This window comes from Neolamprologus multifasciatus, chromosome 7, assembly GCF_963576455.1.
Source record: "Neolamprologus multifasciatus chromosome 7, fNeoMul1.2, whole genome shotgun sequence".
Lineage (NCBI taxonomy): Eukaryota > Metazoa > Chordata > Actinopteri > Cichliformes > Cichlidae > Neolamprologus > Neolamprologus multifasciatus.
The window spans coordinates 52,175,031-52,201,235 of NC_140445.1; the positions used below are offsets into that span (position 1 = coordinate 52,175,031).

The 26,205-nt window shown below is 37.9% G+C and overlaps 2 protein-coding genes across 4 annotated transcripts; one reads left to right on the top strand and one right to left on the bottom strand.

Moving 5' to 3' along the window:
* Positions 1-12: 12 nt before the first annotated feature.
* LOC146515333 (ubiquitin-conjugating enzyme E2 Q2-like) lies at positions 13-15,497 on the top strand. Of its 2 annotated transcripts, none has more exons than XM_085165003.1 (13): positions 13-283; positions 5,085-5,189; positions 5,297-5,419; positions 5,505-5,561; positions 5,655-5,807; positions 6,173-6,257; positions 6,370-6,430; positions 6,527-6,617; positions 6,715-6,773; positions 8,477-8,525; positions 8,602-8,697; positions 8,856-8,922; positions 10,132-15,497. In XM_085165003.1, exons 1-13 carry the CDS (start codon positions 125-127, stop codon positions 10,161-10,163), a joined length of 1,137 nt encoding a protein of 378 aa, XP_085021129.1. In that variant the 5' UTR covers positions 13-124; the 3' UTR covers positions 10,164-15,497. The 2 variants fall into 2 exon arrangements, with proteins under 2 accessions (XP_085021129.1, XP_085021130.1); XM_085165004.1 differs by having other exon boundaries at positions 14-283; positions 5,658-5,807.
* scamp5a (secretory carrier membrane protein 5a) lies at positions 10,593-24,509 on the bottom strand. 2 transcript variants are annotated; one of them, XM_085165011.1, is made up of 7 exons: positions 24,488-24,509; positions 23,365-23,443; positions 23,142-23,261; positions 21,849-22,005; positions 21,663-21,764; positions 20,129-20,246; positions 10,593-18,170 (listed from the first exon to the last, which is right to left on the bottom strand). In XM_085165011.1, the coding sequence occupies exons 2-7, from the start codon at positions 23,369-23,371 to the stop codon at positions 17,982-17,984; spliced, it is 693 nt and encodes a 230-aa protein (XP_085021137.1). In that variant the 5' UTR covers positions 23,372-23,443; positions 24,488-24,509; the 3' UTR covers positions 10,593-17,981. The 2 variants fall into 2 exon arrangements, with proteins under 2 accessions (XP_085021137.1, XP_085021136.1); XM_085165010.1 differs by lacking the exon at positions 24,488-24,509 and adding an exon at positions 24,287-24,473.
* Positions 24,510-26,205: the final 1,696 nt, after the last annotated feature.

Genomic DNA, 26,205 nt, shown 5'->3' on the forward strand with positions numbered 1-26,205 from the left:
TCCAGCCCTTTGTTGTTGTTCTCACGCTAATATGCGAGATCCGTACAGCCGATTCGACTGCGCGGTCGCATTCCGCCCCGACTTCCCCTCTGCCAGCGGCCTGGTGGTTTGAGATGAGTAGAAGATGTCGGTTTCGGGGCTGAAGGCCGAACTGAAGTTTTTGGAGTCAATCTTTGACCCAAACCACGAACGATTCAGAATAATAGACTGGAAACCCGATGAACTCAGTTGCCAATTCAACGTAACAGGGGAGAAGCTGCTGATCATCCACTGCAACATCACGGTGAGTCCAGGCCAGCTCTGCGCACAAGCTAACCCAGCGTCTGACTATCGACTGAAACCAAATCGGTCCGCGGAAGGCACCGTGTTTACAAATTAACTACGAATAAAGTGTTCGCTTTCATTTATAAACGGTGTCAGGCCATTAAAATCCGAGTAACCCCGTGGATTAAAGTGGACGACACACGAACAGTGTTATGTTCACTTTGAAAAATTATACAATAAAACGTCGATTAGTAACGACGCTGCTTTTGCTAGCTTGTTAACTGAAACTAACATTAATGCTAGCTTGTTTTTGTTTGCCAAATTAACTGCGTTACTGTTGAAAGTAGTACAACGGCTAACTTTATCACTTATGGCCTATATCTAGTTCAATTTAAACTTAATTTAGTTCGGTCATACGAGGGCTTTCACTACACCCCAGCTGCTTTCAAGCAGTATTTTACTGTGTACGTGTGTTTTTAAACAGACATAGCGTCGAGGTCCCGTACATGGCTTTAATTGACGTGAAATAGAAGCGGTTTAATGGAATGCTGTTCGGTCGTCCTTTCTGCCTTTTTCAGTAAGTAGACTGATCCCTCTGACGAACTTACTGGCATACATTAAAGCGGTTACGTTAGTGGCTTCTTTATCTCGACACTAAAACCTGACGAAAGCGACGCAATGCACATATAAAATGTACGTGACAATATTGCTTTTTTGACCAGCTGTTCACGTCAGCGGAACTGTATATTTTTTAGTAACGCAGCCCCCCCCCCCCCCCCCCCCCACCCAAAAAAAAAAAAAAAAGAAAAAGAAACGAAACAGGGGCCTAGTATTTATACGCGTTTCACAGCCCGCTCCAATACATTAGCGATTAAAATCAAATTCAAACTTGCGCAAAGCAGACATTCCCAGCCATCACAAAATGTAGATGAATGTAGGTGTAATCTATTAACAACTGAGGCTCTTTCTTTTCGATTGGCACTTGTTTTGCTTGGTTCAGGTAAGCAGATGATGAATCTTCCTGACAACCTGACCACATCCTCCTCCTCTCAGCAGAAGCATGCACACACACAGTTACACTTATGCGCATTTTGAGGACGCGCGAGTGCTTGTTGAAACGTTCCGAATACCTTGCCATATTGAGATTAAACCTCACTGTCTGTGTCCTTTTGAGTCAGCCCATGCTAAAGGAAAACTAGATTACACTCAGGTATATTGCATTCTTCCTGTTCAGAGGGGTAGCTGTGAGTTAAATGTGGCCCCATGCTGTGAACATGGTCATGTTTGATATCATTGGGTATGATTTGAAGCAGATTGCCACGAAGAGATCAGAGCTATGGAGTGATTTTTTTTTTTAAACATTATTATTATTTTTTATTTTTACATACCTAGGATTATGCCAAAGCCCATTAGGTTTACTGCATTGATCATGTTGTGCACAAACAGTAATGTCACTTCAAACTGGTCAGCATTTATACCAGTGCTCCATTCTTCTCCTGAACTGCATTCTCCTCTGCTCAGACAGAAACCTCCACATTAGTGCTGGTTTAGGAGTATAAGAAATCAGAACTGGAGGCATCTCCCTCTGTATAATTTGTGAATCTCTGAGCTCCTATACTGCTATATCATTGAAAAGGTGGTACAAGTTGTCACAGCCATACATTCATGTCTACCAGCTTTGCTACCAATGTAGATGTACAAGCAGCCTAAATGACAAAGCATGGCTTGAGGCACCACTGTTTGCAACGGTGACAATACCAATTATAAGACTGCAGTCTAGGGCCCAGTTTTCACCACTTAAGTTTGCTTCAGAAAGATGAAACTTTGAAGGAAAATAACATAACAAAACTGCTTCCTTTGCATCCTCCTTCTATGCAAGCATTGATGCAGAGGTTTTGTCTGAGTGGTGACCTCCATCATTCAGGAGAAGATTTCTAGTCTGATGTACTGCAATGACATCACAGTAGGTGCGCACGGTTACCAATGTGGTGAGCACAAATAAAGCTTAAGGCTACGTAAGCAGCACATTCACAGTGTTATGCTAGCATCTAAGTTGGCAGACAGCCACAAAATATCTGATTAAAATAGTTGGAAAAACTGGCACGGCTGATACTTAAGAGATATTTAAGCCAAGTCTTCCAAGGATTAGAAAAGCAAAGAGACATTTAATTCAAATCACGACAACAGTCGCCTCAAGGGGCTGTATATTTTAAGGTAGACCCTACAATAATACATACACCGAGAAACCCAACAATCGTATGACTTCCTATGAGAAAGTGTTTTGGCGACAGTGGGAAGGGAAAAGTTTGTCTTAACAGGAAGAAACTTCCAGCTGAACCAGGTTCAGGGAGGGGTGGCCATCTTCCACGACTGGTTGGTATGAAGGGAGGAAGACGGGCCGAAGCATAAACCAAATGTTCTGTCTTGTGAAACATAGGAGAGCACCCACTGATGCTGCTATTCTCGCTGGTATTATTTAAAGACAAGTGCACATTATTTACCATGTACACGTAGAGTCATCATGTGAACGTAACAGATTTAGGCAAATAGACTTCACTTTTCAGACCCAAATCACATGCCTGGACATCTTTTGTACTGTCTATAGTTCCAGCCCTCTCCTGTTGTCATGAGTTTTGGGTTGCGACTGGGAGAACAAGGTCACAAATAAAAGGGGTTGATCGGTTTCCATCATATGGTGGCTGAGCTCAGTGTTATAGACTGGGTAAGAACGTCAGATATCCAGTGGGAGCACAGAGTAGAGTCCCTCTTGATTCACTTTTAAAGGAGCCAACTGAGATGGTTCTGGTATCTGGCCAGAATACCTCCTTAACACCTACCTTTGGAGGTTTCCTGGGCACTAGCAACTAGGAGGAGACCCTGGGTCAAAACCAGAACACTCAGGTTATTTATCCCTGGGTACTGGGATGGAGTGGGTGTCCTCAAGGAGTAACTGGAGTAAAAAGATGTTTGAAATATAATGTTAAGGGTTACAGCTTCTGTGACTTGACCTTAGATAAGCTTGAAATTAGATGGATGAAATTATAGATGGCTTTATCCTAGACAGTCACACATACTGGTACACTTGACTGTTGGAGTTGTAGGCAATGATTTATAGGAAGTAGGAAGTGTCTTACAAACACAAAGGTGTTTTTTCTAGACTTCTCTGCAAAAAGTCTTTTATATTCCACTTGTTTCAGCAGTCTTTCTCCAAAAATTCCTTGCCATTGTACTCTGTCCTTGATAAATTGTTTAAATACCTGCAGAGACTGACCCTCTAGCTTGCCCATTATGTACCACACACTCCAGCTTTCAAAAAGGGGGCCACTGTGTGCAAGTATAAAATAAACTTTACAGCATTTTTCTAGAATGAGAGTCAGAGTTCACGGTTAGACAGAAGAATAAATGTAAAAATGTGTAACAACAGCCCAAATCTCATGACACTTAGTTATCGAAGGCGTAAAATAGGAGCAGGAACTCGGAAATTGATGACATTTTGTGTAAAAGATCAGTTTATCAGATGAACTGTAGTATGGAGATTACTAAGAAGTTGAAAGGCACGTATTATTGAGTTACACTAACACAACACTGTGCTGATAATAAAGGCATCGTAATTACCAGTTCACCAGTTTCTGACTTGTAAAGAGCATTCACGTCAGCATCCAAGTCATGGTTACAATTAGATGCCCAGTTTATGCAGTGTAGTTTACAGTTTGTGGCACCGTGTGTTTAACTCCTCCCCACAGTGAATGAGAGATCTTATGCCAGGTTTGATTGGAGGTTGTAAATACTATAATATTTTTCATCTGTGGCGCATGCATGTATCAGGCACTCAGTCAGATCCTATTTTAAACACGAGTTTGGCTTTTTGGCCATCACCATCTCTGTTGTTTGAAAGCAGGCATTTTGATTGAGGGATGTTTCTGACTCAGTTAATCAGCATGATTACTCACAGACTCTGGAAAACCAGCAGATTTATTAACCTTTAAAACGAGAAGAAAAATTGGTCTTTAACTTTAATTATCGTGTATTTGATTATATTGCCTTATTAATCATTGAAATAATAAAATAAACATAACCTTTTTCTTTTTTTTTATAATCTGACATAATCTGACACGGAACTAAAACTACCAATCGAGACAATTTTTTTTTTAAATTGGGATCTTGAATCAGTTGAAAAGTAGGGAAGTTTTCTCAGACTTCAGTGCAGTCATTTTAACATGAATACTGCACAGTCATTGCTGTATACAATATACAGTATGTTTTCTCTCAACATCTTTCTTAACTTTCTAAAAAACCCAATCAAAAATAAAACATCTCTTATTAATATATACGTGGTTCTCTCTTCTTCTGTGTGCAGTATTTTTTTCTCTTGGTCTTTTTACATTACCAAATCTTTACATAGTACTACCATATGTGTCTAAATGCTTGTTTGAATACGTTTGCTGCTAAGCACAGCAGTTGAAAACTAGATTTTTACTCATGACTTTAAAAGCTGTATTAAGACCTAATTGAAATGTCCAAGGAGCACTTAACCACTTTTCTCTCGTGCTTGAGTTGCTTTCGCTCTTCAGCTTGTAGGAGGCTAATTTTGTGCAGTGGGTGGCTGTGTGGGCTAAGGCTTTTGGTTTGAAGTCACTAACTCTGAAACAAACTTTATTACCCTTTATGTTAATCAGATTTCTAACCCAGGGTGACATTTTTGTTTCTTAAAAGCAGTGGTTTTCTCTGTACAATTCAAGTGCATTCTGTTGACTGTAAAGCCATCAGCACTTGAGTGTGATCAGCTAAATTTGTATGTGTTCTTATTGCTGCTGTTGCAGGAATCCTATCCCTCAACGCCACCAATATGGTTTGTCGACTCGGATGATCCCAGTTTGGCTGAAGTGTTGGAGCGCCTAGAAGATGTGAGGAAAGGCAGCACATTGGTAAGATGGTTAATATGGCTCTTGCTCCACATAGGATGCTTTGCTACATTAGGAAAATGTCATTTAATATTATTATTGACAGTTTATCTTCTCGATGTTTCTTACAGCTTCTACAGCAGTTGAAGCGCCTTATTTGTGATCTCTGTCGTCTTTACAACCTGCCACAACATCCAGATGTGGAAATGCTGGACCAGCCTCTGCCAGCTGGCCCGATCACCCAAGACAGAAAAGTAAGCTCAGGAAATAAGAGTAAAGCTCAAGAGTCTTTCGTTGACCTTAGCTACTCACTGTTTTTCAATTTCCAACCTTTCACAGCACGGGTTATCAGGTGACGTGACATCTGAAGAGGAAGAAGAAGACGAAATGGGAGAGGTATCCAAATATGATCCATTGATTGATCGTCAATTTGTTTAATATCTTTGGGTTTTTTTTCTCTTTTATGAACAAATGTATGTGTTCTGCCAGCAGGATATTGATCTGGACCAAGACCTGGACCATTACGAAATGAAAGAAGAGGAGCCGGTGGATGGAAAAAAGTCAGAAGATGAAGGGATAGAAAAAGAAAATCTGGCCATCTTGGAGAAAATCCGTAAAAATCAGAGACAAGATCACTTGAATGTAAGATTTCCATCTGTCACATTTTTAATCAAACCTTAATCTCAGTTAATATTTTTGGCTTTTGGAGATTATGAATGCACAATCACGATGAGATAATTAGTCTTTTGTATGAATTTCTACTAGAAAATAATTTTAATTATGATTTGTTTATTTTTTGGGCGCGGCATAATTGACAGACTCAATATGAGTCTGTCAATTATAAAGGGAAGAAGTTGTACATTCTCATGCAACCTACCAGTTTAACAGCAACCTCCAACACTCAGTGCAAAAATGCAGCAGTCCAAGAAAATTGTGCAAAATCTGAAAACCTCTGGTATGCTTCCTGTTTGCCCAGTTGTTTAACCGTCAGTTGTTTTATGTTGCAGGGTGCAGTCTCGGGCTCAGTGCAAGCCTCAGACCGCCTAATGAAGGAACTCAGGGAGATCTACAGGTCACAGAGTTACAAGACAGGTGAATACAAGGAACCATTACTCAATGCTTGTGGCTTGCATTGTATTTAATGGTTTTTTTTTTTCAGAAGCTTTAAGTGAAGCTCTTTGTGCGTTTGTGACTCATTTCACAGGTATTTATTCAGTCGAACTAGTCAATGACAGCCTTTATGAATGGCATGTGAAGTTAAGGACGTAAGTTCTTATTCTGAGTGTATTTTTATTCTATTTATATTTCCAACTTTGAAAATTATGCTTTTATTTGACCTTTTTTGTTGCTGTTTGTTACAGGGTAGACCCAGATAGTCCATTACATAGTGACTTGCAGGTCTTAAAAGAAAAGGAAGGAGTGGATTACATTCTGCTCAATTTCTCTTATAAAGTGAGTCCTATGGAAGTAATTGTCAACAGCTTTATTTATATTTTTTTTTGTAGTATAGGGCTGTCTTAAGGCAGTTTTTTCTTCTTCTCTACAACAGGATAATTTTCCCTTTGACCCACCTTTTGTACGGGTTGTCTCGCCTGTGCTGTCTGGAGGGTGAGTGTGCAGTAGTGTTCCCAGCCCAAATTACATACAACATCACATGCATCTTAGGAATGTTACTGCCCAGAATATGCTTTATGATTTGCTTGACAACTTCAAATGGTTTCTTCTGTTATTAAAAATTAACACCCCACTGTTTAGACTAAACAAATATGTAAATTCCTGCTGTACTGCAGCCTTAAGATTGTTTAAGCCATTTTATAGGTGGTGTTTAAAGAAATAACTTTTTAAAAAAACTAATAATAATACATTTTATTTATCGTGCCTTTAAAGACGCTCAAGGTCACTTTACATTAGTACAAAAAAACAAAACATAAAACATAAGGTAAATGAAAAATAAAGTATAAAAGCTAAACAAGGTACAAATGGACTATGACGGAATCATGATGAAGGATATGAAATTTTGAATAGATGGGTTTTAAGACGCGATTTAAAAGTGGAGAGAGACTTTGGAATGCACTTCCACCACATCTCTGAACTGTGAAGTCTCTGGGCAAAACAACTAAAGGGTCTGAGTCCCATGAAAGTCAGACGAGCAGGTGGAACAGACAGAAGGGAAACTGAAGAAGAGCAAGGTGTACTAGGGGGTGAGTACGTATGGAAAGGATCAAATAAATATGGGGGAGCAAGGTTAAGAAGCGCTTGGAAAGTAAGAAGCAGGATCTTGAAATGGACACGGAGGTGAACTGGAAACCAACGGAGCGGTTTAAGAACAGGTGTTCTATGTTCAGTAGATCTAATTCGGAATATAATATGAGCGGCTTTATTTTGAACCAACTGTAATTTATGGAGAGATTTGAGGTAGACCATAGAGAAGAGAATTACAAAAATCTAAACGAGATGTGACAAGAGCATTGACAAGTATGGTGGTACTGCTTGGAGTGAGTGACAGGTGAAGGCAGTTAATATTACGAAGATGAAAACGGGAAGATCGAGTGATATTATTTATATGTTCTGTGAAGGAAAGAGTGCTGAGGATGACACCAAGGCTCTTAACCTGAGGGGAAGGTGTGACAACAGTTATCAATGGATAATGAAAGACTTCTGGTATGAAAATAATTTGGTAAAAACCTGAACAAAAGAACAGAACTTAAACAGGATAAAACAAAGGAAGTCGGAAGTAAAAATTGAAAACAAAAGTTGAATTACAGGTGCTTAATAAGGAGTTTGATAATATAATATATATAATACTCTAAAGGTTAGAGTTAAGTAAAAATAAAAATAAAAAGTGTGTGTGTCAAGTCAAGTGGTTCAATAAAGCAAATGTTACATGAAATTAAGTGGTTTAGGATTTTGTTTTTGTTTTTTAAGATGCAGTGGCTTAGGTTGCATTGTGTTAGGTACAGGGTAGAAATAACCTATTATCATAGAGAGAGATTCTCTGCTAGAGGGAAGTCCTGTTGTAAATAAGTATGGTATGACTTGTGAAGATTCACTGTATCTATGCTTAAGGTAGTGGAGATGAAGCAGCTAAAATTTAATTTAAAAGGAATTATAAAGCACACGCCATTGCCATACATCACTGTATCACTGTACTATACTTACTTTCAAGGCTTCTGATAATTTTAGCAAATTAAAAAAGAAAATTCTGGAGAGCAAGAAAAATACTTTTTTTTTTTCTTTTCTTTTTTTTTTTTTGAAAAGATTAATACGTTCTCGCTCAATGACACATTTGTGAATCTTTTTTTTTTTTTCAGTTATGTTTTAGGGGGAGGAGCATTGTGCATGGAACTTCTCACAAAACAGGTATGCAAATGGGATAAATAAAATAATAATTATGACTAACAACAGGAACTGATTCATTTCCATTTGCGTTTGTTAGGGCTGGAGCAGTGCCTATTCCATAGAATCTGTCATCATGCAGATAAATGCAACTCTGGTTAAAGGAAAAGCCAGGGTGCAGTTTGGAGCCAATAAGGTAACACATTTCATGAATTGGTGTGATGTTTGTTTGTTTGTTTGGTTTTGTTTTGTTTTGTTTTGTTTTTAAATGAACTTTGTTTCAGTAATGAAAACAAGTAAAATAAATGGATCATCCTGCTTCTGCATATTAACATGTTGCCTTTTGTCTTTCAGAACCAGTACAATCTTGCCAGAGCACAACAGTCATACAAATCCCTGGTTCAGATTCATGAAAAGAACGGTAAGGAAAGAGTTATGAATTACTGACGCTCAATAAACACACAATGGGAACATCATGATCCATAGCTAACGGTCCCCATACACTGATGCATGTATACAGTCTACTTTCATATAAATGTAAACATGAGCAAGCTTTTCTTACTGGGAAATCAAAATTTATAGGCAAAAGCGTTAAAAAAAATTAACCTTTTTACAAACAAAATTCATACTAGTCCCACTGTTTTTCACACAAATTACAATTTGAGTATTATGTTTTTACTAATGTCATTTCCATTAGCTTTAAGCATACTTCCACATATGTAAAATACCACTGCATTTTTGTACTGTACTTCCTTAAAGGTTATAAGTGCACGTTTCATTTGCATGTAGCACATATACACCCTGTTTCTCTTGGTTGAAAATCGCCTTTTTTGTGTGTGTGTGTGTGGGGGGGGGGGGGTACTGCAGTCATTTGTGGGTCATCAATGTGACGTAGTATTTAGTATTCATGCATGAACGCATTTATGTATGAATATTTTATAAATTTGTGTCACGTATCTGAATCATATTTTGTGCCTAAATAATTTCTCTATAAAACAATTTATTCAGTTCATGACAAAAGTTGAGTCTCTAAAATATTTAAAGTAAAACAATTAAATAATAAAAGCTATTAGGTAAGAGAGATCTGAGATTGCACCACAACTATTACCAGTTTAAATAGGGTTTTACTTGGACACCAATGTTGACCTTTGTTCTTGGTAGCAATAGCATAAACATCACTTTTTTATGACATACACTGGTCATACCACCTGCCATGAAAAGTGTACCAGCCAAGCTGTATTTTATTTTAAATATTTTACCATTTAAAGAGATGGTCTTCTGTTCATTTAAACCAACAGTTGGACCATGTGACATTTACAGGTTTTAGATAACTTTTAAAAATTTATATTTGAAGGCACTACAAATGTATTCAAACTAAAAGTTTTATAAAAAAAAAACTAATTCATTTAAAAGAAATGATGCGCTCATGCACAGAAATAGGTCACATCAATGACCCACATGCAGGATGAACTGTGCACTCTTCTTTCACCACATCTGTGTTACAGTTCTAGTTGTTTGAAACTGCATTTATATCAGGCTTTTGTGTGTTCGTGTACAATATGCACTGTTAATGAATTCCACTTTAACATGGCTTCTTTAAATAACTGCGTTTGTCTTTCTGTTCCTTCAGGTTGGTACACACCACCTAAAGAGGATGGATAAGGAGCTACTACCACTATGCACCGGGAACATGTCTTTGAGTCGTCTTGCTTTCTTTGGAATATTTTCCCTCTCTGACTTACTGGGAATATATCATCGTTCTCACGGAAACCATCTCGTGGCTCATTTGACAAGTATTCCCGTCACCTCGCTCCAGGAAAGACTTTATTCCGGTCTCACTTTGCTTCTCCCCCTCAGTGTTTTAGTGAGGAGGATTATGTGAGGTTATCACTAGTTCTGTTTTCTAAATATGCTCATTTGTCTTTTGAAAACAAACAAAAAAAACAAAAAAAAAACTTTTCTCCCTAGAAATTTGGGGGAATGCTTTTTCTTCAGCTGCTTTGACAAAGCGGGCTTCACAGTCCATTACCCCTCATTTAGTGGGAATTTTAAAGGAAGATTGATACAGAAGCAGAACCTCCTCAAAACTGCTTTTGTTTCTTTTCTTTTTTTCTTTTTTTTTTTTGGAAATTAACTGGTACATAAATGCAAACATTGTTTTAGAAATATTATTTGGCATTTTTTTTAAATTATTATTTGGGTATCCTAGACAACAAATGATACGATTCCATATTTTGTAAGCTTATCTTAAATTTGAGATTACCTACTACTCACGTTTTTTTTTGTTTGTTTGTTTTTTTGCACTTGCTTTTTATAATGTGTGAAGAACATCGGGTCAAGCAGAAACAAAATGCTGCAGTGTTGTGAACAAGTCAACTTGCAGTTAATTAGAAAATAAGGCCAATAGGTATGAAATACATCAGAATTTCCATATTGTATATCTTATAGTGAGAGGATACATAAGATTGGAAGTTCTAACCCCTCTTGGGTCCTCTTGCCTTATTTATGTTAAAGGCTGCAAGTGCTTTTTTTTTTTTTTTTTTTAATAGCTGTAGAGGTTGATGGCTAGTTGGATGCTGACAATGAAGCCCTCTGTGTGTAAAGTTAACAGCACGTTGTACAGAAGCCCCCTATTCAGCCGCTGATCTAAAAAGCTGGGTTTGATTTGATTGCAGTCATTTCATCCAGCAGATCTGCTGGAGTGGACTTTATTAAGGAAATAAATTAAGGTTTTCTGGATGTTTCTTTGTTCTTCTTTTTTGTTTTTTTAATTTAATTTTAAAGCAAACTTGTCATATCATCCTCGCATAAATTTGTTGTAGTGTTTTTTTTGTTTGTTTTTGTTTTGTTTTTTGTTCCCCTCCCTGCCCATTTAAAATTTGCCGCCCTGTCACTCGACATGACTTGGAGCTAAATGTCCATTATCTGTAGGGCTTCCTCTGCCATTACAATATAGCACAGGTGTGTTTCAGTGTTGCTTGTGGAAAAGGATGATTTAGTAGTGTGATTATAAAACTGTACATTCGAACTTTGACCTTGCAATATCCTGTAGTACACACAGAGTGCTGCTGTTCCCCAAATTACAGGACACACGTTGTATCTATCAATCTGTTGGCTCTTTTGCAGTTTATTTGCTAACACTGTCTGCAAAAGTACATTTGAATGGCAACTCAGGTAACAAACAATACTTAGGAGGGGGATCTGTACATGTCCATGTTGAGCTGCAGGTGACTTTCTGGGTTTAATTAGTGCTCAGTTTCAGTAATGTTTTGACATACTTGCCCACTGATGAACTGAACTTTAAAACACAGGTCGCATGACTTTGTAATAAAGCAATTTATATAGCGAGTGCTGGATTGCAAGGAGCATGTTGACCAGTCTGTGTAATTGCTCTCACTGATTTTTTTTTTTTTTTTTTTTTTTCCCCACCCCCCTTCTCCCCAGAGAGGTGTCATATCGTGAATAATTTCTGATCAGAATTTCTTTTTTGTTCTCAGCACACTGCTTACATCAGACCTGTGACAACAGGATGTATCTGAGGGTGGAGGTTATTAATATCTTTTATCAAGACACTTTCACCAATGATGGGGACCCATGTGGTCAGGTGTAGAGAGGAGGTGCACATTAAACCCTCTGTTACAGACCCTTTATCCACATGTGTGACTGCCTCCCTTCAAAATGCAAAAGCTCGGGTCACAGCAGATACTGAGATTCAAGTTTGACGGTCATGCAATGGTAATAGCGCGCTTCTCTAACTGGACTGTGTGTCATTTATCTCAATTCATTTTCTGGCACCAACAAGTCTGACACTCTTGGCTCATTTTGGGTTTCTTGTTTTTTGTTTTTGTTTTTTTTCCATTTGAAGAAATTTTGACCATGTACAGTAATTTGTAAACTTGCATCAAGTTTATGAATAAAGAATTTTAAGATTATCACTGGTATTCGTGTGTAGCATTGGAGTTGTAAAGTTTTTTTTAATTGTTTTAATTTACATTTTATTCAGTAGCAATTTTTTTTTAGTTTTTGTTTCTCTTGAATATCAAATATATTTCTCCATAATTTAAAGTTGATGATTAGGTGGCAGTTGTAATGTGTATTATTAAGTAATTTACATAATTTTATTATGTAGTTACATATTTGCAATGTAGTGTAATAATTTATGTACTTAAAAGAAAAATATTTAAAATGAGGTAAAATCTACCTGCACATTCAGAGTAAGGTAACTCTTTTATCTGGTTTTATCCCAAGTGCAATAATTAGTAGTGATGTCAAAGTTTAGTTTCAGAGTTCCCTGCGTGGAAGCGTGGAAAATGTATTCAAATACTTAAATATAACTAAAATTGTACAAATTGAATATTTGACTCAAAATTTGGCAAAGGTGTAAATAACTGCATAAATACAAAACCTTTGGGAATTTGTTTCTGTTGCTTATTTGGTAAATATTTGTACTCAAGTGAGTTTAAAAACATTACTACAAAGGATTGATATTCTTTAAGGCTGTAGTTCATTGGAATAATTGGGCAAATACTTAATCTCTTAGAGCCGTGTGTAGGAATCCATAAATTATTTTTACACCTCCAGAAAATTAAGGAAACACTTAAAATATACATTGGCTCTTAATGAATGAAATATTCAAGATGAAAATCTTTACTGGTAAGCATGGATGCAGTATAAATTGTTGAGAATGAAATGATATAACGGTCAGTGTAAACCCTTTCAGCAGCTTGTTGAGGGCTGGATTCAAAACCACAACAAAAAGCAGAGTTAAAAATTCAAATTACAGGCTGATGCAGCTCATTTAGTACTTATTACTGTTTACAGCCCCCACTTGCATGTGCACTCCCAACATCTGGGAACACTTGTGAAGTGATGGTGGATGGTGTGCTGGGAATCTTCCCCCAGACTTGGATAAAGTCATGGATGGGCCTGGGGAACGTGATGGGTGAGGCCACCATCAGATCCGAGGGTTTTAGCCTGGTACTGCTGGCTGGAACATGGAGGTTTATGGTATGATTCAAGAATATGCCTTGAAGGATCATGCTGGATGATGTTGCTGGTAGCGTAATTTTGACCACGCTGTGTCCAGACCCTTTCACATCTGTCACATGTGCTCAGGGCTCACATGGCGCTTCACTGGCAGATCTCATTGTTTCTGACAAAACATTTACACGAGTAGCCTGCTGCAGGTCACTTTGGAGAGCTCCTCCTGTTCCTCCTCGCACAAAGGAGCAGTTGCTGGTCCTGCTGCCTGGTTGATGCCCTTCTCCATTTCTGTGCTGGACTGTGCAGAAAGACCCAGTAAATTTTGTGACAGCATGTATGGATATGCAACCTGAATAGGCTGCAAGTACCATCTCATGCTACCAGCAGGGACGATGGCACTAGCAAAGAGCAAAGCTACAGAAATATGAGTCAGGAGGGATATGGAGAAAGCAATGGGCTTCCTCTTGTGTTTTTCTTTTATTGCCACCCTCATTACCCTGCTCTATTCCCTCTCTGATTTAATCTTAGTTGCTGATTGGCTGCTGATGGCAGGTTGAACAAATATAACAAATATAAACTGGGAGATTGTCTAGCATAGTGATCAGCATCTGGAATATTTATAATTAGAGCTATTTGTATCTATTAGAACCATTTTGTTATATTTTATAACTCTGTAATTTATTATAGGTTACTTAGTTACTACTCCACTACCACATCATTTCCAGTTGTAATAATTGGATACAATGTGCTGAGGTATGAAATGAATGATATATACAAATGCCCCTGATTCATTTGGAGTATTCAAATCATCAACCTTCCTTAAAAGTAAAGCATCCATAAAAGTGTTTATGAATTGTAATGTATGATGTAAAAAGAAACCACATCACTGTTCATCACCATGTTTAGGCTAAATTGGATTTTTTTTTAGCGAGTTTTAACCTAGAAAAGAATCAAAATTCACTTGTGTCGGAGGGGAGATGAATATTAGAATATTTAAGGTTTGTATTTGGACAGAAGAAATTGAAGGTCAGCTACTCAAGACAGCTATTTACACCTAAAAGTCAATAGTTCATTAAAAAAAAAGTTACATTTTCCATATCTACAACTGTATAGTACCCGTATGCAAACTCATCACATAACAAAACAGGATGCAACAAGAACTATTTAATATCTATTAGGGTAAGACCAAATAATACAAAAGTAATACACAAAATGTTTTCCTTGTTCACTCGTGGAGACGCAGCCCCCTCAAACGACTTATTCGACTATTTAGGGCCTACTGAATTTGTTGATCCATGGCAAATATTTACTGCACCTCAAGTAATTATATATTCATATATACTTATGATATAGTACATGTTAATACATTTTACACAACATACAGCACATGTGGGAATAAGATGGGAAATGGCTTTCAGAAGCTTTGATACAGTGGCATTAAGTGTATAAGCGGCTCCTGCTACACAATAACTACACAGCTGCAATTTCCATAAACACATGAATTGTGCCGTATGTACATATGGCGGAAAGTTTGGACTGATCCAAAGTTCACCAACTTACTACATACACAGGGAAAGTAGCTTATTTGTTCAACTTTGTGCAAAAAAATTCACATTTACGTTATAGAAATGGCCAGCTGTGCATTTACTAACAGATGAGCGGACGTATGGTACTTTTTACAGGGTTACACCTCCTTACTTCTGTGTGTGCATGTGCTGGTGAAAATGCTATGATACTGTAAAATCATACAAGTGGTGTCCAACTCAAAAACAGGCTAGCTATTCATTTTATGACACTTTAGGTTGGGGTTGGTAACATTTTTCTTCCTGTATTTAAAGGCTGCACAACAGGACCCCAGCTGATTGTAATAACTCTACTGTTAGTATTGCTCCACTCTGAATGAAGTTTTCACTGATGCCAAGAGGAAAACCAGCGCAAATATTACTTACTTTTTTTTTCAAAAACAAAAAGTATAGTAAAAAAAACAAAAACAAAACAGAAAGACACAACAAATCATGTGCTTCACAAGCATCCACACGTCATTCAAATACACAGGAAAAAAAAAAAGAGAGATAAACAAAACAACTAAAAGGTAGCACAAAAAACAGCCTACTGGATACCACGTCATCACAATCAGACAAGACGACTCACAGATTTTAAAGTAACGAGGATTCAGATAACTTCACTGTTTTAAATCTAATAGTGTTCGACTGTACGAACCACCTACTGTATGCTGAAGCTTTCAAAGACTCGAAGAAACCAGAACGACACCGTCTCTGACGGAACACATCAGGCCTCACCGGGGCTACGCACGAATGTCCTTTTGTGATATTTCACTCCATAAAGAAATAACTGGATTGAATTTAATATTCTTTTTTTTCTTTTATGTAGATTTCTTATTACACCAACTCATGGAATAACACCAACATCCACGAAATAACACACTAAGGCCTGAAATCCCGAATTTCAGAAACAAGGAGTCACTGAAGCATTTACACGTAGGAGTAAGCGGGAGAATTTGCCAAAGGGAGAGTAAACATCCATCACTCCATACAATGTTATGACCACCTTACAACAATTACTACTATTACTTACCATAACCTGCAAGTGTTTTGGTTTTCTTTCACTTTGACCTTTATACTAACATCGATTTGGAATGTCTGACCAATAAACTCCAATCTTTAAATACTGCGTGTGCTTCACTTTAACATGAAAAAAAAGAAGAAATATTTGAACTAAACTCAACATAAAACTAGTATGTAACGACAAAACCAAACATGGTCAATAAAACTAGTATGTAACGACAAAACCAAACATGGTCAATAGGGGCGATATAAGGAGACAAAAGCCCAACATGTTGAAGCTCTACAGGCTTTACAGGTAGAATTTAAAAACAGCTATTAGACTTTTCCTGAGAATGTAAATAAATCGACTTATACTGTCAAAAAGATCACCAAAACAAAAACTCCATATTTCTGTTTTTAAAATATTAATTTTAGTCGGTTTAACTTTCTTTTTCAATCAAAAAAAAGGAAAGAAAAAAAGCAGAGAAAGATGATGAGCTTCTTTACTGGTATTTAAGCATAATTTAAAAAAAAAAAAACCCAAAAGGTTACTTAAAATGTACCATAACCTTTAGGAAATAGGTAGTTTGATCTAATTAATTTCTTGCTGTAAGTTAAAAAGCAACCCCTGTCACATCTGTATGTAAATATGAAATAGCTTTGGTCGCTAACAGATTGCTGCGGTTGCCAGTAGTTTGCAAGGAAGATGCTAACTTGTCTACAAAAACTGTCTAACTGCTATCTGAGCTGTGGTGAAACGGAAAACGTTAGCCTTTAAAATAAAAGTTGTGCCTCAGCGGTGCAGCCAACATGTTTCAAAAGGCAGAACATTCCTGGTTAAGTTGCACTTTTTCAAGTTTTACTGCTGCTAGGTCAATAGTTAGCCAGCATTTGCATACAAGTCAGCATCTTCAATGCAAACTAAATTTGACCTGCTAGCAACCAAAGCAACCACAAGGGAGGTTTTTGGTGTTGCACCCTTTTTTTTTTTTGAGTGATTTCACCTGGTGACTACTGGCAATATCCAGGAACCACTTGCTAGCCCGTTGGAGAGTACATATTTTCCCCTTGCGATCTGTGGATCTTTCAGATCTGTGAGAAACAGCTAACATGACTTTGTCAAAATGAAATAAAATCTGCCTCTAAGAGCTCTTAAGTGACATATAACGAGCTAGTCAGATCATTAGAGCTATACTGCTAGCTATAATTGCTAAGAAGATTTTAATATCCTTGGATAAAGCCAAGCTATCTGTTTCAGCTTCAGTATCTGGTCTTTTTGCTAATTCAAGCTAACTGGCTGCTAGCAAAGATTAATTTTATAATACCCTATATATAACCCTGAAGCAAGAGAGTGAATTAAGGTGTTTCCCAAGATGGTCAAACTATTCCTTTAATGGGAAATAAAAAATTCTTGACATTTGTATATAAGAATTTAGCTGTTAGCCAAACAGCTAGTCCATTACATCAGCTGAGAAATAACTGTTTCAGCATTGGTGATCTTCAAGGCTAATAAAAGTAAAGACCCTTAACAATATAGCTGTTTCAGTCCCTTAAATATCACATTAAAGATCATTAGAAAATTTACAGAGTGACATTGGAGACCACCTACTCGAATAAACTGAAGATGCTCAGGGGACTGGGTCTACCTATTGTAGGCTATGTGTCTCTGTTGGAAAGCAACACCGACCAGCTACAACTGAGCAGCATAAAACAACAGCAACATTTTTTGTTTTTTAAAATAACTGTTGATTTAAATGTGAACCGAGTAAAATAATGAAATCCCAGTACATTTGCACCAAAAACATGACTTTTACATTGTTCTGTTTGAGTTCAGCATTACAGTGTTATAATGACGGGCACCTAATTCTGAATTGTGTTCTTAATTGATCCCTTTTTAGTTCTCCCACTCAGCCGCCTGGCCTACTCCTCTGTCCTACATGGGTTCGTCGTAGTTGTAGGTGGGAGCTGCTGAGTACTGATTCTGCTGCATGGCGCCTTGAGCAGCCCCCATGGCGGCCTGCTGGGCTGCCTGCTGGACATGGGGGTTCTTCCAGGCACCCGTAGCCCACTCCTCCTGGGCTTTACCCAGACTGCCACCACTGCCGCGGTAGAAGTTATGCACCTAAAAAAAGACAGAAAGGAGAAATGGGATTCAACATGAATTTTACTCTCTATCAAGTATGACTTTTATTTTTTTCAATTTGTAAAATTGACCAAATTACCATAAAGAAAAGGTGAATTTTATTATTTGTCTGTAGTAGATCGGAACACAAGGAAAACTGATGTATTTCTCTGAAAAATGTATTAAAAACATAAACAACACAGGCTGTTGGCTATTCATTGCTAATCCTACCCAGTCTTAAGCAAAGTGTTAAGGCCAATCTGTGACCCACCTGCCTGGGACACAAACTTTAATACAGGAGCGGTAAATTCAGGTCAGAGTAATGAGCACTATCACAACATAACCAACTGTTATTACCATTTTTACTTCACTTTTTATATGAATAATACATTTATATAAATATGTAATGGTACATACTTGCAAGTAATTTCAAACTGAATTTCTGTTGTTCCTGAGGCCCCTCTTGTAATATCTTTGCTGCCCACCAGGGGGGCCAGGCCCACACTTTGTGAATCACTGTATTAGCATATTTACACCTACTTTGAAACAGGGTTTCTATAAAGCTCTGCAGTTACTTTGAGTTCTTCTGGAATTTGTGTGAATGAATCAAATTAAAAGGAGGTTACCTGGATAATACATGAAAAGAATAGCAGCCTAATGGCTTTAAATATAGCAAAACAAAACAAAAAATAGATAACTTTCAATTTTATTTTGACAAAAATCTGCCAACAATTTATGCTTACTGGTAAAATATCAGTGCTGGAAGTGAAATAAAAGATTTGTCCATGCACAGTTAAATTTTTTTTTCCCCATTACTTTTCCAAAAAATATAGACTCCATAGATATGCAAGGTACTCAATACTAGCCATTTATCTGTGCTTTACTAAAATCAAAAAGATAGTTTTCACAGTCATCTAGTTTTTTGTCACAGTTTATTGGACAAAAGAGCTGAGTGCAGATCCAGAGCTGTGTGTTTATGCCACCTAGTCATGACTACCGATTGATTTATGTAATGTCCATGTGGGCAGGCACAGCCAAAGGGGCATCGGACCCTCAATGACAATAAGTGACATCAAGACAAAATAACTCCTGGTGTTGCTATTTTGGGACCCGTTAACTTGGGATCCGCAAAGTGAAGCAACTACCAATGAGAGCAAAGAATACCGCTGATTGATATATGAGGGTGTGGTGATAGATGGACAGCATTCCCATGGTTAGAATTTGCCACAATGACTTAGCAGGTATAGTTAAAAAACTAGAATTATAGCCTTAAAGAAACAACAGATTCTAAAAGGTGGATGCTTCACACACATCTTTAATCATGCAGCACAAAACAGTCACACCTTGACCAAAGCTTTAACGTAAGAACTCGGGATTAGCATCATCAACTTAGATGCCACCAATCATGAAATATGGTCACAATCCCCTCTTCTTTTCAAGAGTTGTGGCTTCAAATGTTTTTGCAGAACACTCTGATGTCACAGTGAAGTCAACCTTTGACATTTTGTATAGTAAACGTCATAATGCTATCCTATTAAACCTCACTGTAATATGTTGTCAAACACAGCATATGAACTATAGAGTTAACCCCCCCCCCCCAAAAAAAAAACAAACAAAACAAAACAAAACAAAACAAAACAAAAAAACAGCCACAATAACCTCTGATCACCAAGTTCTAATAAGTACTTGGGCCCCTCATGGATTCCTTGCATTCACCAAAAAGGGATTTAAAAACAGCCGGAAATAAATAAATATCATCTCCAAAAATTTCTGTTGCTAGTGCAAATGAATCAAATGTCATGTTATCACTGCTTCCCTTTAAGTGGGAAACAGCGCTGGCATTATAATACAAGCTAATTATTCAATGCTACTTGGACTGGATTGCTATCTTTCACTTGATAATACCAGCACTAATTGATCTAATCATTTCTGTGACCAGGTAGAAATCAGTCACTCACCTTTGAGAGGGCGATGAAGGATAAAACAGCCACTGCAGTGAACATGATGGTGGGAATCAGCATGACCACAGCTGAGCCAATGTTGGTGCTGAAGAAGGTGATGGTGGCCAGCCAACCGCTGAAGAAGAAGCACAGAAGAATCATCATATGCTCATAATACGGTATATTTAAATAATACATTAAGCTTGATAATTCTAGATAATTCTGATATTGGATTTTTAAGATTGATACCAAAATATTTAGAGACTATTGTTACAAGCTGTGAATTACTAATCTATGCTGTGCCTAAAGCCTGATGTAGACTTCTGCAGAAAATCTACATCCTAACTTTACAACCTGAAACCCCTCTTAACCCTACATCGCAACCTTCCATGCCATTGAGCCAGCATATAGATACATTTCTTAAAAGCTGAATGTCAGGTTACAGTGTAGAGTTAAAAAGAGTTTTTAGTTACATCGAAAGCTACAGCATAGATTTCCTGCCGAAGAATAATTCAGGCATGATTCTGTTCGGATCAGCTGGTTGTTGTGTTCAAAACAGCCTGATCAAAATGGAATTGCAGAGAGCCTTGTGCCGGACAAACTCTGTGTTTGCCTAAAGGGTGTGTCTCCTGGGGTTGCTGTAGCTCAGGAGGTATAGCAGGCCGTCTGCTAATGGTGGTTCGAACCCTGGCTACTCCAGTCTGGATGCCAAATGTCCTTGGGCATCCAATGCATCCATTGTAGTATGAATGTTAAATAGAAAGAACCTTTACACAGAAAAAGCTTAGAAAAAAAGTGCTTGTATGAATGGGTGAATGAGGGAAGTTGTTTAAAGCCCTTTGAGTATTCAGATAGAGTAGAAAAGGGCTATGGAAGAATCAGTCCATTTACCATCTGTCTCTTCTTAGAAATATATATACAAATATATTGGTCATTTGCTCATGCCAGCGTATGGGCTGTATTCTTGTTTTCACACTGCACATATTTAATAATCATTTTGTTGTTAATATTATTATTAGTGTGAAACAAAAAGGACTTTCAAGGGGTAAAAAACTGCTTGTATACCTGCTTTTTAATATTTCCCATTTCTCTTCAGTACATTAATGTTAAAGAGAGGTTGAGTATATTACAGTATACTTATGTGGTGGTGGAAAACCCGAACACTAACTCTAAACCTAGGCGATGGGAATATAGTTATTTCATTTATTAAATTATTTTCCCATATCTTGGCAATCAGGGAACAAAGGAAACAACCATGCATCAAAGTTAATCATATTTTATCACCAAAAAAATGATTTAAGAATTAGGAGTTAAAGTTGGCTTAGACCTCAGAAGGATAATGAACCTCTTTAAAGCCTCATTGGTTTAGAAATAAATTATTTTTTGAATCAAAGTGTATGCTTTAGGTTAGATTACAAAGTATACCCCTTGATTCAGGTGCTTCTAGAATCATCTTTAGCAACAATGAGACAAGAAAAAAACTCTATAAATGCCAGTTAATTTCCATTTCATCTGTACACATTACTTTTAATAAACCAGTACAAACTCTTACCACACTCCCCAGCCTGGAATGCCAACAGTCTGGATAATACTGATCACCACCTGGGCCATGAAGACGAAGAAGAAAGCCATGAAGTTGAATGAGCTGTCTGTCCTGCGTGGAGAGACTAATCGTCAGAAATGATCTGATTCAGCGGAACAGCAGGAAGAAGTGTAACTCAGAGGGAAACACGCTTACTTCAAGGCCTTGTAGATGGGCCTGAACCAGCACACGTAGGAACAAGGGGTGAAGAGGATGAGCCACAGGATAGCCATGCCAAAGTTGGTAGCTCCACCCCCTCCACACATCCATGCCAGGCAACCAATCAGATTAACAGCTAGCGTGGCACTATGCACTATCAGCGTCACAGAGAGGAAGAATGACAAAAACATAAAAGAGTGAGGAAACAAACAAAAAAAAACGCTACAGCAAACACACCGCAGGCTCCATCATTACTCATAACTCAGCAGGATTTAATCACTATGAAGACCAACAACTACGCACTGCCATATTTCCAGTTCTACATTCAAGACTTAAACTACAATAATAAAATATGATATAAAGGTACATTTTATTCAGCACACCATTTCCACCAAACATAAACATATACTCTAAACTATCTTTTCACCAGACTTCCATTTTTGCTTTAAATAGCAGCACCTATGTGATAATGAAAAACATACCATAATACTCATGTGACTGTAATAACTTGACACTACTACCTACTTTTACAATTTATGTACAAATTATGTTCTTCATTAATGAGTTAAGAGTTAGTGGATCTCAGATAATAGTGGGGAATAAATAAAGAGCATAAATTTTTTTTGGAAATTATTCCTATCGTTCACTATAAAACTGTACAATAACTCCTCTTTCTGTGACAGGCGAGCACACCTGTCAAGCCTAAGATTGCACACACATACTTCTGTATTATATTCTAAGAGTTATAGCATACATTAGAGGTGAATGGAACAATCCAAGTATCAATAGTATCAAATATTGGTATTGGATTGATACAAGCATGATAACTTTGTTTCACAATGTACCATTTTTCATTTTGTACCCCACTGATTTGTGTAAATACATTATTTTCTTGGGAAATTAAAAAATATAGCTGAAGTCCTCATTTTTTGCCCGTGGGACCTCAATTGGGCTTCAGATTTGTGAACAGTTTGTCAGTCAAATCACAAACCACTAAGTAAATGTGTGAGCTAAATCATTTTCAAACTTTACCCCTCAAAATAAAATCAGTAAAATGAAAACGGTAGTTATCTGGCTCTGTGACATATTGTGAGACCGGCCAATCTAGTTTCCCAGCTGCACGGAGTGTTTGCACTCTTTAGTTCTCATAATATTTTGGGTAAAACAAAGTAGCCCAGCATGAGGAGGAAGAGACGTAGACAGGTTAACAGGTTACAGCTAGATGCATGCAAATACCGACTGCTTCCAAATGCAAAGCAAATAAAAAGCACTTCCTGCAGGTACACTCACAGATCCAGAGGTAGTAGAGCCTCTTGCACATAGTGCGGTGTTGGTCTGGGATCTCGTTGAAGTCTTGGTAAAAACATGGCTTAAGGGGGATGAAGCGAGGAAGGGGAGGGAAGTTGTTTTCTAGGACACAGAGACGTGATTCAGTGCTTCACATCAAGAAGAAATCAAGTCAAGAGAGGTGCACGAGCTTTTATTCAACCTTTATAAATGGGGGGAAGCTCACCTGCCATGATTCACTGCTTTCTGCCACTTGTAAACCAGGCACACAGACTTCTTCAATCTCAGCTGCCTTGAAAAGCAAACTGCAGAAAAGGAGAGCAGTGCATGATTAAGTGCAACATCACTTACTATCCCGGCCCTGCTTGTAAGCAACAGGCCACAATCACTGCAATGGGAGTCTTTGACATCCTGACACGATTTGGAGAGAGGAGGTACCCATGGTGGTACCCAGCCTCCAGAGGAGCATCAGATAGACTGAGATGAACCTGTTTTCTTGGTCACATATTTTAGCGGTGTAATGCGCGCTCCAGGACACAGTGTGGCCTTGTCGTGATCTCGAATGCATATCCTTTGGGATTCAAAATAGGCGTTTGAAAGGCCTATTGAGCTTAAAGGCGGGATTATATAGACGTTACTCTGTTTATCGCGTTCTCCTTGCTAAACAGGCAATAATCAACTACCTTCCATATTTAACTGTGCTAGAAAATCATATTTGTAGCGCACGTCATGGTGGACGCATGGTGGATTGAAGGGCATCTTTCTGGCACAGATAAACCAATCTATGCCACGAAAATGCAGTCTGGCTGAAGTTGCTTTTATTCATTGTGAATCGCCGGCTGTCTTAGACGTGTATTTCGTTCGACTGATGGCAGTGATGCTGCAGTGGGGTAGTGCATTGAGATTACAGGCGATGGAGAAGCGTCCTTCAGCCTGCGCGACAGGCTGCTGCATCGGGGCTCTTGTTCATCATCCGGACGTCGAGCAAGTCGAGCACAAACTCCTCGCAGTAAACAGCCCGGCCTACAAATTTCGAGGTTTTACCGAAGCTAGAATCTGCTAAAAAATAATATATATATATATAAAAAATCCAATATTTTCCCTCCCTCTCTAGCTGGAGACCAATGAATGAAAATGCGGTGTCCTACCTCCGGTTCAGTCCGTGAATGTCGCTAGAATACCTCCGTCCGTTTAAATTGCATCCTACGATTTCATCTGTATTAAAACACAGTGGCCGAAACAGCTAGATCTGGCGCTAATCACACGAAAATGTCGCGTATTTCCTCAAATGATGGGGTTGGGAGTAAGAGGCGGGCACGTGACGTATGGTCTTTTCATTACGTACATACCGGCCCCCTCCTCGACGCTGGGTTGTGCCCGGCCGGGTAGGACCAGGGCCCTGGAAAAACAATGGATTTGTTGCTGACCTGACCTGACCAATCACAAAGTAGAAATATTTTAGCTCTTAACCAATAGGTTGACAGTGTTAAAAATCAGAGGAGGCATTACACAACCTGACCTGATTGGCTGCCTGTTATCAGCTACTTCCATAATAAAGATACCGCTTTACTAGTAGTATAAATACATTTCAATGTACAACTCTTTTCCCAGTAGTGGTGGTGGTAGTAGTAGTAGTAGTAGTAGTTTTTAATATATATACAAGTGCAATAAAATAAAACAAAATAAAATAAAATAAAACACACTTGATAAGTAGAATTACTTTTTTTTTTTGGTAATTTTGCATCTGTACACCAAGATAATGGATTTCAATTCAATTGATTCAGGAACTTTTTATATGTACCCCCTATGTTCAGAGGGTCGAAACATGTACAATTATACAACAAGTTATTTGATGATTAGATGAGGTCTGTTCCCTCGTTATTCCGCGCATTTAGTAGCAGTGCACTGACATGCTCAATACGAGGTCTAAAGAGATGTCGCTGCAAGCAAAGGAGACACTCATTAAATACCTGGCAAATCATCTCAAGGGAGGAAGTGCAGCATTTGGTTATACATTCTAGACTTCAGGCACCAACTGCAAAATATTTTCATCCAAAAACAATAGTATTATAGTACCTTTACCTGAGGTACAACAAGTTAATATGGACTGGATCAATTCTCTTGTGCTTTTCTCCTATGCTTGACTACAAATTTGCTTCACAGTAAGTTAAGTTTATTCCAAAGAAACCACATAATCAGCATGGCTGAAATTGCTGTGTGCAATTAAAATACTTATCAAGCTGAAAAGATACTAAGGAGTAGTAATTTATTTATAAATGCCTTATTGATCACTTTTATACCAGGCTGCGAAACAATTCCCTCATGTGACTTGATTAGTATTATTAGAAACTGAGAAACCATAAGCAACTGAGGGATGTTTTTATTCAAAGGACATATTCTGCTAACTTGAACAGGGGTTTCAAACTTAAATGAGCTGTGTGCCACTGCTGGCACTGTCATCTCATGTGAGGACCATTTTAGTGTTCAAGTAGTACAAAAAACAAACAAACAAGAAAACACCCACAAATATTTGTGTTTGATGTATAAAAATCTACGGAAAGACCAAAAGACAGTAGTCTATTCTACAGGAAATGTTTGGTTTTCTTGAAGGAATTGGTCTGGTAGATTATTTAATTCTGTTTAAGAGTAATTGATGGATATAACATGTCTTTGAAAACAGATTTGAAGGAGGGGAAACAGAAAGAAAAGGCTGAGGTATGCCCATCTACACAAGAACTGGACTGTAGAACAGTGGCAACAGGTCAGGAGAGAGAGGTATAGCAGAGTGTCTACAGCCACCTGGAAAACACAGTGGTGTTTGGGATCTTCGCAAATTGATGGAATAATGAACACAAAAAATACCATCAGATTTTGATCCACCACATATTACCATCTGGAAAACATGTGATTCAAATCAAACAATGGATCACTATTAGTCATAGACTGGCCTTCCCAGCGCCTGGACCTCATCATTACTGAAGCAGTGTGGGAACATCTTGAGAAAGAGTGGAACAAAAGGCAGCGAACATTCAAAAAAGACCTCTGAATGTCCTTCAAGAAACCTGGA